At 39.0% G+C, this 12,759-nt stretch overlaps 2 protein-coding genes across 2 annotated transcripts in view; both read right to left on the bottom strand.

The window, feature by feature from the left end:
- The window catches only part of LOC122076642 (quinone oxidoreductase PIG3-like), a 42,224-nt gene extending 39,931 nt beyond the window's left edge, over positions 1-2,293 (bottom strand). The window contains exons 1-2 of the mRNA XM_042642053.1: positions 1,706-2,293; positions 1,086-1,265 (exon numbers count right to left, since the gene is read on the bottom strand). Coding sequence (XP_042497987.1) covers positions 1,086-1,265; positions 1,706-1,957 — 432 coding nt within the window. The 5' untranslated portion in view covers positions 1,958-2,293. The remainder of the gene's footprint in view (positions 1-1,085; positions 1,266-1,705) is intronic.
- Positions 2,294-10,866: 8,573 nt separating this feature from the next.
- LOC122076412 (mitogen-activated protein kinase kinase kinase 20-like) lies at positions 10,867-11,952 on the bottom strand. Its single transcript, XM_042641710.1, has one exon. It carries the CDS (start codon positions 11,950-11,952, stop codon positions 10,867-10,869), a length of 1,086 nt encoding a protein of 361 aa, XP_042497644.1.
- Positions 11,953-12,759: the final 807 nt, after the last annotated feature.

Raw genomic sequence — 12,759 nt, forward strand, 5'->3', positions numbered from 1 at the left:
ACAACATACATGAGAGAAGAAAACCAGATCTGTCGACAGAGGGTGAAGAAGAAGAAGAGAACCAACCAGCAGTCGTGCAACAGCAGCAACATGAAATAAAATTCAATACTATTCATTCATTTCTGTTGGATTGATAGGGTTACATGCACCTATATATAGATTGTAAAGGCCAACTAAAACTAAAATTCCTAATCACAATCTAAAACTGAAGCTGAGTTGGAACTAAATTAGACTCAAAAACCTATTGAAAGACACTAAAGACCCCACTATAATTAAGTTCTGATAAATAAATAAATAAAAGAATATATTACCCTACTGGAACTGGAGGCCAAATTCTGGCCTGAGCTTCCAAGCCAGTCATCTGCATCAAGGGGGTGTACGTGGGAGATGGGGCAGTTATTTCTTTCTTTCAGTTACTACAGCGACTAATATCTGAGACCAGATGTAGCCAAGAAGGAATTGAAGTTGTTTCTCATGGTTAATTGGAGGTGGGTTTCCTCGAAGAACCCTGCAGATCTTTTAAGTTTCCCTCAGTTTCTTTTAATTTCTCTCTTTTCTCTCAGTTAATTCAACAGTATGGCAAGTAGGCAAAAGAGAGGGAGAGGCTGAGAGCAAGAAGAGCTTGGATGAGAATTGCCTCCTTTTAGATCTTCCATCTGGTAAAGGATCCCTATATTCAGCTCTTTTAAGTTTCCCTCACTTTCTGTTAATTTCTCTCTTTACTCTTGGTTCAATACTAAGGAGAGGGAGAGGCCGAGAGCAAGAAGACCTCTCTCCCTTGGATGAGTATTGCCTCTTTTTAGATCATCTATCGGATAAATGACCCCTATATTCACATGTTCAGTGCGCATGAATACATCAAGCAACACATAGTATTCTTCCCTTCAGAGTACAAGCTGTTGAACACATGAAGATAAAACTGCATTTTTTTTTCCCCTGGCCATGTTGGCATGGGAAGTGGAAGTGTGGAACTCTATCAGACCACCATCTTAGTTACCCACATGTAAAGCAATAAGAATATACATATCATCAAAGAAGAAGGGGGGGAAGGGAAAGTAAAGAAGGATGTTGGTAAAAGGATGTACCAGGAAAGATTCCCCTGCGGACAACCGACTCATCATAAAAACAGTTGACCAGACAGTGCATGCCACCTCAGGAAAGGCAGCAGCATCCTTCAAAGAAATACCATGTGGGACAGGAAGAACTTGCACAGAAGGTACAGCTACTTTTTCCGAATAGCCTCCTCCACTAAGAAGAGCACATACCTGAGCAATATATATATTTCATGAATCACCATAAGGCCAATATTATGAACGCAATCAACATTGTAATATAAGTTAAAAGTACCATAGATGATCGGAACATAAGATGAGGCAAGACTGAGGACTTCAAAATTAATTTGGTTTACTGCCCAGGAAAAACCCATGGTTCCTTTCTATCATGAATTATCCCCTGGGGACAGCACATTCAATTCTAATGAAAACTCACTATATAATTTGTGCAATACTGGAAATCATTAGCAGTAATCCAACAACTAAGCAACGTAGCTTCTCCAATGAACAAAACTAAGATAGACCAACAAGAGACTTGAAGCTGTAAACTAATACTAATCAAATACCATTTACAATGACATGGAATTTCCATTTCTAAAAATCAAATGAGAAACAGAGAACAAAAACCAAATATGTTGAACGAATTCAAAAACCTGATCACCGATTTTCCACCGGGAGACGTTCTTCCCGACAGCTTCGACGAATCCGGAACACTCAAGGCCTGGATAAGGACTTGCTCCTTTGGGAGGAGGATAAGATCCTTTCCTTTGAACGGTATCAGCTCTGTTCAGTGCGGTGGCCTCAATCTTTATCAACACTTCGTCGTCTCCGATTTTAGGGGTTTCAACTTCTTGAAGCTGAAGAACTTCTGGACCGCCAAAGCTCGTTATTACCACGGCTTTCATTGTTACCAGAAATATAACCGGAGAACAGTACAAGACTTAACAATATTTCCGCCTGAAAATTTTCCGGCGTTTATCAGCTTGGAAGTGGTTTCCTTCCCTGGATAGTGGGATTATCGATCAAGTTTAGTAATTGAAGGAGGCAGTGATTCAGTAAGAATTCGACCATCACATCAGTAAGATAAGGATCATGAGTTCATTTACGTCATTCAACTATGAGATGTAAATGGAACAGAGTTCACGCTAAGGCTGCAACAACAGGGTTGGGTTTGGGCCGGCTTTTTAAACCTAAACCAACCTGGGTCCCCTAGCTCGGTCTGGAGTCTGGACAGGCTCTGACTCAAGGTCTGAAAAATCCAACTTTGACCCCTCAGGGCAAGGGTAGGTGGGAACACCCTCACTGATTCCAACCATGGGGAGTGGGAAGGGAGATGCAGGAGCTACACAAGTTCAAGAAGAAGAAGACAAGCTCAGATTGGGGCTAGGGCCAACTTGAAGCCACAACCATGGCCCAGCCCCGGCCTTGGCTCAGGGCCAAAAATTCTCAGCCATGACCTGCCCTCAGGGCCGAGGTATCTCACCTCTATCCCTGTTCGGGCTCAAGGTAGGTTAGGGTGGGCTCAGGTTGATATAATGAGAATTGCACCCATAGTTCAGGCCCACTATTGTGACGAGCTGTTTTAAATTGTCCCAAGGAATATGGATGGTATTTTCAAATCATTAGTCATTATAAAGAGGAAAGGGGTGACCTTTACGCAATTATAAAAGTTGCTCCATTATCACCTAGTGATTGTGGGTTTGAGTTAAGAAACAGCCCTCGCAAAGTGAGGTAAACTAATACAAACAAATCACATTTGTTGCTTAGGTGTTAAATGAGGGCTGGTTTCCTGCACGGCCCATATAGGACAGTATATTTTAGAGTCCCCAAATATCTGAAGGTGAGTTGTTTCTGTGGACAAGTAAATCCTCTTAACCACAACCATTACATTTCTTGCCCTTCCATGCAAAATATCGTTCCCAAAACCTACAAGGCAAAAGAAGAAACTGCTCAGTCTTTTGCACAACTGCCCAACTTTTTGTTGGTTATCACTATCTTTGACCTTCAGGGAAAGCTGACCCTTCAGATTTCCAATGTTAAAAGAGAGAAAAACTGAATTCTATACATGTTCATACAAATACTGAGATTTTTTTCCCCATAATTTGTCATGACAACGATGTTTTTCTAATTTAATACCAGTTATTTCTTACTAAATAACTCATGTACTTTTTCTCTTGTTGTAAATGGCATTGATACGTAGAGGTTATATTTGGCTGGATTGGTATCTTAAGGGAATGCACCTGCACTTTAGTCTCTTAGTTGTGGCATAGTCTGTAGAATCTATGAAATTCCACATTAACTAAACAAATCTATGAAATTTTTTGGTGTATTTTATACCACAGATATACCTTTTGAAGACTATCAAATTTTATTTTATTTAATGTTTTCTCAGTTTTGCAGACTTGAGCCCCTTTTTTCACTTCCAAATTATATAACAAATATATTGAAATTTCTGTAATACAATTGATATCACTCTTTTTTAAAGCTCATGCCGTAGAAGCGGCTATTAGCATTTTATCTGCATCATCCCTACCAGTAATGGTTTCGTTTTGTTTGGGATGAACTCGCAATGACTCAACCTGAGGACTTTCCTCATAGAGTGGCTTAACTTTAGCCACTCAGGGTGGCGATCCGCATGTGTCCCAAAGTGATGTCCATTTTTTTTTTTTTATCTTAGTTTCCAATGAATTGCTGAAAGTATTCGATATTGTATTTTCCTATATCCAATTTTACTGTGGCGTGAAGCTGTGAAGTTGTAGATTTAGACAGCAAGTCCATTGGCAGGAATTTCCACAACTAATCAAGTTCAGATAGTTTTTCCTTCAGCATGTTGAAGCTGTTTTTCAAGACCATTGGAAGGATTTTCACCATTGGTCAAGTTCAGATAGTTTCCCTTCAGCATGTCAATCGCGGCCTTGACATGAAACTCAACTGGGAAGAAATATTTCAAACCATCCAATTTGTACTGATCCAGATGCTTAAAAAGTAGGGGGGGGGGGCTTAGTGAAGCAGGAACATCATCATTGTACAGGGTAATTTTTGTCTTCTGCTGAATGGAACATCTAGATTTAGTACGAAAATCAAATCCCCCCCACCACCAGCTGGAGATTTTGCTTAGTATTAGTGCACAAGAGTGATGAAATATCTTTATTCATTCTGTTTGAAAATGAAGAATACAGAAGAATTGATCTTCATATTGTTGAATTTCTTTTTGATTGATCAATGAATGAAATTCCAAATCTCATCACAAACTAATTTGGTATTAATTTTTCTTCATCATAAGTTCCTTTTTAGTTTTCTAGATTTAGTTACTTGGATAGCTTGAGTGGAAATAGACACTATGCAATCATACATGGTATCTGAAATACATTCTGTGCCTTCTGAAACTGTTCCTAGTGGCTCTAGGCTACCCCAGTTTTGAAAAGTAAACGGAAAAAACCAATGTGGGAGAGGGATGGGGGAGCATAGGGCAGACATGAAATCAGGTGTATTAAGTTGGCACGAGGTTTCTCGAGGAGGAAGAGAAGGATGCATGCTAATGATCTAATTCAGAGAATGGTCCTTTGAGTTCGTCCAAGACTGATTAAGAAATCTTCAAGCCCTCTCACAAACATTCCAAATAATCATTGCTAATGGAATTGAAGAAATCTGTGGATTGATCATAAGATCCTTTCAATCAACTAGAACTCATTGATTGAATAGGAGTAGACATCATTAGATTATGCCCCTCGTGTTGACTTCACAACTTCTTCCACTGCTTAGCTAATAATGGTATTCTGCTACGTTCGGATGTCCTAAGTTTTGACTCCCACTAGGCGTACCTTGGGCCACTCACACGGGGGTGTTTAGTGCTCTTCACTGCTTTCAGTGAAAGTTGAATGGTTCTCATTCAACCCTGGTATGACCTGGTCCATGCAGTTGTGGGGCCCGTATGGGCCCACGGGACTAGTCAGGCCGAAGGCCTAGATACCCGTCCTTAGCAAAAAAAAAAAAAAAATGGTATTCTCCTTTTCTCGTCTCCTCTGATTTCTGAAGTCTCCTACTTCCTCTAAAAAGTCCTTGGCTAGAACAATAGCTGCTACAATTTTTTTTACTCAGTAATGGTTTTGTTTTACGTTAGGATACAACTTAGTTAACCTCTCCCCATTTCCACTCCAAAAGTCTCTTCCATGAAATTGTGTATAAAACCCTGTATTTGGAAGTATTTAGTCAGGGTTAGTCATGGCACACTTGTAATCACCATCACATTGACAAAAAAGAGTGACTACCAAAAGCACCACCATCTCTCCCATACTGCTCATATGGTAATGCTACCAATACAACCTCCTCCATTGCTGCTAGTCACTACTACAAAAGTACAACTACCACTATATCATAGATATGTAGGTCTAGTTCTGTTAAACTGATCATAATGAAATTTGCTTTCTGTGGTACTCAGACAATTGGCTTCTATTTCACGCTGGGCTTGAGGCATTCTCATCTGAAGAAATAAAAAATGGAAGATTGGGTTCTGTTCATTACACAGTTAACCCAGTAATGGGAAACAAAGCGTTGTATAATCAATAACGCATGCACAAGTTATTCCTGGAATAGGCCATTCAAGTGTTAACCCAAAAGATGGACAGTCCAGATTAATAGGCAGAAGCATAATTGCAAGGTGTGAGATGGTCATCAAGGTGCATATTTTGTCATAAAAATGCTAAAAGAAAAACATTTCATAGATGAGCTTACTGTAACAAGGTCACTGAATAACCAGACCTACCAAGCCTGAATTGAACAGCTCGAAAACACATAACACATATCAGAAAGTAGAAACCAGCTAAAAAAAAGAGTGGACATTACAATGAAGCAAAAGGATAACAAAGATCGTCGCCTTATTTTTATAATGAATGGATAAAAATGCATTCCTAGATCGAAAAACTTAATATGGAGCACTCACATTCTGAGGATGTTTTTCTATGAAGGTATTACTTTTTAAGTCAGTATCTTTCAATGAAACCTTTTTATCATAACAATCTTCATATTTCCTCCTGTTAAAATTCATTTTTGATGGGCAAGTCCATGCCCGCCATGTGGAAAGAGCTCACATCCATGGTTAATGGTTACCCAAAAAACACACATCGTTAGCTTTAGAGTTTTCTAGTTTTATTTCTTTCTCCTATGGGGAATTCTTAGCATCACAAAGGTTTGTGACATGCCTCTTGTAACAAGGTCACACTTTCTTGCCACATGGCAAAATTTGAATAGGTGCAAGTGGGTTCATGTGATAGGTGACTCACAAGCCCATCCCATAAATTTCAGTGTAAAATAAGCATTGGAAAGACTCAAGAAGTTTCACAAACTACAAGAATGTCATTGCACTACAGAGGAATCTAGTGGCATTTTTTTTATTTTAATTTACATTTTGAACTTAATTTTAACACACTTCCTCCATGGATGAAATTTGATCAATGAGATGTGTAAGGGGTACTCTATCACTTGCTTTCAATATCTTTCAACATAAGTTCTTTACATTTCAATTTATTTTCTCTATAAATTAGTAAACTAGTTCTATTGCCTTTTTTGAATGAAATTGCAAGGCAACATTTCAGCCCTCCCATATTTCTTTCTCTGCGTGTGTTTTCTCTGTGTGATTGCTCACAGATCAATTCTCTAGTTTTAATGTTCACAAAATCTAGCCATTTGCTTTTGGTTAATAAAGCTGGAGGCTGACACCCTTCCCCCTCCCTCAATTTTTTTTAAATAAGCTCTTGGATTATATCTAAAGATGAAGATGAGAATAAATATAAGTTTTTCTAGTCTAGCAAATCTAGAGGGGGTTTCGAGCAAAAAAAAACCTAGAGGGTATCCTTACTGGCACAAATATCTGCCACATGATTGGATAGAGGGTTTCCCTAGACCAGCAGAGACGGAGTTAGCCAAGTGGTAGAATAAAGCTTTGAAAATCTAACGAAGAAATGAAACTTTTCTAAGAAGAAATGGATGGCTGAAATACATGGGAAGGTATATGATTGAATCTAAGTTTGAAATTTAATATATATGGCCAATCTAGATCATTTCCTATATATCCATACAATCAGAATTGCAGCACTACCCTTCCATGGCAAAACTTGGTGCAAGAGATACCCAGGCCTAGAAAAAAAATCTGAAATAAATATCCAATTTTCACACAACCATGTTTCTTATGGTAGAACATATGTACTTCTTGACCCAAGGGTTGTTTTCCCCCTATCTAACCCATGAGTTTGGTTTTTATCATTTGATCAATTTTTCAGTGCACTTATCTTCATTACTACCCATAGAGTGGTGGAATCCTCTATTTTGTTATCATCAGTGTGCAGGGATTGATCAAGTTGCAGGGTACCTATTAAAAAAAATAAAAAAGGGTTGCAGGGTAACCAAAGTGTTTCCCTCGATAAAGACAGAAAATGTTTCCTTGATAAAAACAGAGAGATGGTAACTATTCTTTTTCCTAGACAGAAACAAGAAAAACTTGAAAAAGGAGTAACAACAAAATATATTGTGCAGGATAGAGGCAAAGCAAAACAAGCTCACATAGATCCCTTACACTACTCAACCACTGCATCAGTAAAATTTAATACAAGAGCCTGTATCTGGTCAATGGCTCTTGGGTTTGGAAGGTGCCATGGTTGAAATTGCTGTTACAAGAACTTTGTTTTCTAGTTCAAGGTCCAGTTGATTTATGTTGTGAGAACAAAGTCACTGTCCGAGAAGCCCCTAATCCAATTAAAATTAATTGGGCAGAATTCAGGCTGAGTATAATTTTATTGAGAAAGAGTAACTCCAAAAAGAAATTCCATTTGTTTCTGAAGGCCGTAGCAGCTTGCATATGCTGTTGAAGCCTGCTAGGAGAACTTGGCAACATGACAAATGCTGGATAAGCTGGGCATGTTTAATGTCTCGATACAGATTGAGAAGGGGGGGGGGGGGGGGAGCCTGTGAAGACTGATTAGGCTTTCCTTATTTTATCCATCATATATCACTAGTTCCTTTTTTTGTTGTTGGATGGAAATTATTTCTGTTATTGTAAACCCTTCTCTTACTAAGCGCGAGAAGGGAATGTGACATTCAAACTTCAAATTCCCTTCCGAATAAAGCACACATTGAGAGGATAGTCTATATTTATCATTATGTTCAGGGGATATTTAACTTTTAGGCGGTCAAAGATTTGACTTGGAGCTTATGCATTCGATATGATTTAGACATAAATGTCAATGTTGTTGTACCCACATTCCCACAAGCTGATTAAATAAGGATTTAACTGTGAGCTTGTCAAGAACTGAAGAGTCCAACGACTAGATACAAAAAAAGGACATAAGAGAAAGTTGACTTTAAATGATCCTCAAAATTTAGTCTCTCATGCTAACAATGCCAAGAGCTTCATTACCTTTGATCATATTTAATTTGAATCTTAAAACTGTCATTTGATTTCTTGAATTTCAAAACAATATCCAAATACAAAATGGGCACGATATAGAGGTCACCAATCTGCTAAAATCACTAAAAGTAACCATTTCTGAACAATTCTAATTAAGCAATCATGAACCTATTTGGAAGGCAAAACAGCAACAATGTATTTTGTACAACTAGGATAGGAAAGAGGGAAACTGAGGTATATGTGAGGTAAAACAAAAAGGGAAAAATTACCAAAAAAGGGGAGGCGTTAGAAAAGACAATATTCATTATGTACTTTTGAGATGTTTATGACACACGTCTGTAGTTTTCAGAAAGAATTTCCCATCTAATTAAATCAAACTTTAGCATAGGCAACTCCAAGATGCATGCATCTCAACTCCCATGTGTATCACATAGTTGTCACAGCGTCTAGGCAACTCCAGGCGTTGGAGGAGGGGGAAAATCAAGGTGATACCTAGGCGACGCTTGGACAACCAAGTCGCCATTCCAGTAAAGGACTACTGGATGCCTAGGTGACGCCTTGAAAACTATGGTGTATCAACTGTATAACTCTATACTGTATCTAGGCTCTCTGCTGTGGGTAAAACTGTCATCGAACAAAAACACAAAATTCCTCACAAATAAGCCAAGATACATAGGAAAATGAATATTAGGTACTTCACCTTTGCCCTTGAACTTCCACTTTCAAGTACGCTATTCTTCATTGTACATAGGAACTCTCTAAGACTCCTATAAGGTCATCAGTCCAGTCACTAGTAGTATTAGATACTTCATATCTCCCTATAGACAAATGAAGAAGCCATAGCATGAGTTGGTTGCCTGACATAGACTCTAGTTTGTGCCATAAAAAGTGACTAGTTTATGTCTATAATTAGTTTTGATTCTTGACAACGGAGAGAGAAGAGGTACAAAGTTAGAATTCCAACTGAAGCCCAGTTTGGTACTCAATATGTTTTGGGGATTCAGTCTCTCTTTGACCAGCCAATGAAACCACCCCATCCATCTGAAAATGGGAGCTTTCAGAAAAAGACAGCCGACCAGGTTAGAGGGTTGATCTGCCTGTTCACATGATTGGTTCACTAGGTCCACCGGGCTGGAGATTGAAGAGAATGTTTTACACATAATCAGAATGAGAAAATGGAGTAAGTATTGCTTCCAGATTGATGTTCAATCAGAACAGAACATTAAAGATGGAAATTCATACAAAGAATCCATGCTTTATGGGGCAGAATGTTTGGCAACCAAGAAACAAAGGGTCATACCAAGAGAAATGAGTGTGGCTGAAATGTAGATGTTGAGATGAATAAGCGGAAAGATACCTGGTTGCATGAGTGAGGACAGAGAGTGAGACAGTGCACGTTGAAGTGTTAAAAGGACAATTAATAAGGCCAAGAATACCTTCAGTTGACACAGTGCAATGAGAAAAGTGTTTGTGGTTAAACATGAAAAGACCCAAGATAATGTGATATTGTAGAACTGGACTCATGTGGCCAATCTAAGCAGATAACTCTGATTGAGTCGAGATTTAAAAACTCTGAAAGTGCAGGCCAGAGAATACACCTAACTGCACTCTATGTATGAAGGCATGGGACTTGAGGCCAACTTTCAAGCTTTTCCTGTCCTCATGGTTAAATTTGATGCACCTCTAATCCTCAACCAAACCCAAAACCTTGGAAAAGCATCCGTACCATCCAATCTATCACAACGAACACAAATACTTGGTCATGATGGAGAAAGCAAAAGACACGTTGAACAAAGAATGAATACTAGATTCATTTGCAATGAGAAAGATGCAGAAAATTATTAGATTGTGGGAGAACAAGTAGTATCTAAGCAGGAAGAAAAAGAAGAACATTGTAAAAGGCATGCCCTGTTTCACTTTTCAGGCCATATATAGACACGGTTGGACAGGGTTTGTAAATTTTCTGAGCATGTATTCTTGTTCGAAGAGAAAAAGAGAGAGAGGGAAAGAGAGCGTCCACATTCTCTGTCTGTTAATATAGAAGAGAGACCGAATTGGGTATTACAATGTTATTGTGCAAGACATCTTGAGAGGAATAATGCACTAGTTTGCTACCAAGAATATTTGATAATGATAGAACAACAACATGGACATAATAAAGAGAATTGTCAGAAACTATTGCATTAAACAGAAAAAGATCAAGTGTTTGTGTACATGTATAAACACCACCATCTGAATTCCTGTATCCATCTTATCCAAGATTTACAATTTCCCCAACCCAATGCAACCACCCTAAAGAATCTAAATAATATCCATCCCTACAGACAAGTTACCCTTGAAAAGTCAAAAAATGAATTGTCAATGATCAGTTCCTCCTACAGTTAACTAGAATACCAAAGATATGGCACTTCAATGTCAAGAAGCTGCAGCAAATTTTCTAATTGAACAGCAATCCTGCTGCCTTGTAGTAATTAAAGCCTTGGATACTGGTTCGAATCCATCAGATAAAGAAGAAGATTGATCAGAATCACTGATCCTCTTTCTCTTTCGACCTCCTGATGCAAGTTCTTCCACAAAACTACCCACCAATTGAACCTTTGAATCGTTTGGAAATTCTGGATCCTCTGATACAAACGGGTGATGCAAAAGCATGTCAGCAGTCCATCTAAACATGCTAGTCCTCACAAAACATCTCTTCAAGAAATCCTTCCCTTCTTTGGACAACTCACTCGGGGTTTCAGGCAATTCCTTGCCGGAGACAATCCGGGCCAGAAGTTCATCAACATCCATATCAGGCTCGCAATTCCAGGCAGGCTTGCCACTAATCATCTCCACCACGACACACCCAAGAGCCCATATATCGGAGGGGGCGTCCTGTTCCTTCCCTGCAACGGATTCAGGCGACATATAGAGAGGGGTTCCTCTCAAAGACAAAGAATGGAAGCCCTTCCTCTTCCTCTGTTCCTGTACGGTATTCTTGGCCGAACCAAAGTCAGCAATCTTGGCTACATAATCTTTATGATTTGTGCCCAAAGAAGAAGACGAGCTTGGCACGAGCAGAATATTCTGAGGCTTGATATCGCAATGAACGTAACCATGACGGTGGATATGATGAAGACCCTGAAGAATCGAACGGGTGTAGCGCCTAACATTGGCTTCCGGCAATCCACCGCTGGAGTCCTTAATCCGAGAAGACAGGGTTCCTCCGGAGGCATACTCCAGTAAGACATTATAGGTTAACTCACCATTCCCAGTAGTGATCTCATCACCATAGCAGTGCAGAATGTGAGGGCATCCTTGAAGCCTACTGAGTATCTCTCTCTCCTTCTGAAGCGTTCCAGAGCGAGAAACCTCAGCCCATTTCACAGCCATCAATAGCGGAAAAAGTCCCCGACGCTTCTTGGACTTGTGTTTTGCTTTGGCCAAAGAAACAGTACCGAAACTCCCTTTGCCAATGGTTTCTCCTCTCATCCACATTCCTCCGTGACTCTGAAACTCCATTTTTTGCAGTGATCAGAGTCTTTACAATTAGGGTTTTATTTCTTCCTAATTGATTTCAACAGAGAAGTAACAATGAAGCAAGATTGTAAGAGGGTTTCTGGCTCCCAAGAAGAGAGCTTAAACGAGCGAAGAAAGAAGGGTTACGTCTGCTACAAAGAAAGAATTACTCATCTTATTAAACAAGGGCAGCCGAAAGCGTTCCCGGAATGCTTATTTATGCTCCGGAAGTAACAGAAGGGGAAGAAGTAGGGGGAAGCTATAGCGTGGTCTGTAGAGCAAGTCATCGACCGCGTACGTATTCGAATCAAGGCTTCTTGAATCTTTATTTTTTATTTATTTTAAACAAATTTCAGCACGTTGCAATTAAGGGTATCAAACGGTCGGTTGTGGTCTGTTTTGGTCCGACCTTAATCTGTTCTACACCTTGAGGGGTTAGGAACATGGTATTAAAAATCGGATCAGAACGGATCGGTGAGGATTGTCTGGATCGATCTCCACCAATATTGGTATTGGCCAAGATCTATCCCATGATCCTGATCATTCTGATATCAATCCACTGGTAAAATATAAGGGTAAAAATGGTCCTAAACAGTAATTTCTTAAAAAATAGGGATAAATTTGTTCAATCTTGAGTTTTTAAACCTTGGTTGAGATTGAAATTGGTTAACAATTGGTTGACTAGTTATCAATCCTTAATTTGAAATTGAATTTGTTAAGAGATAGACAGGTAAACGATCATTACATAATTATGATTTTTATCTTTTTATGTCTTTTATTTTATTTTTTTATTTTATTTTTTTGAGTTTT

The sequence above is a fragment of the Macadamia integrifolia genome, chromosome 4 (assembly GCF_013358625.1).
Source record: "Macadamia integrifolia cultivar HAES 741 chromosome 4, SCU_Mint_v3, whole genome shotgun sequence".
NCBI classification, from domain to species: domain Eukaryota; kingdom Viridiplantae; phylum Streptophyta; class Magnoliopsida; order Proteales; family Proteaceae; genus Macadamia; species Macadamia integrifolia.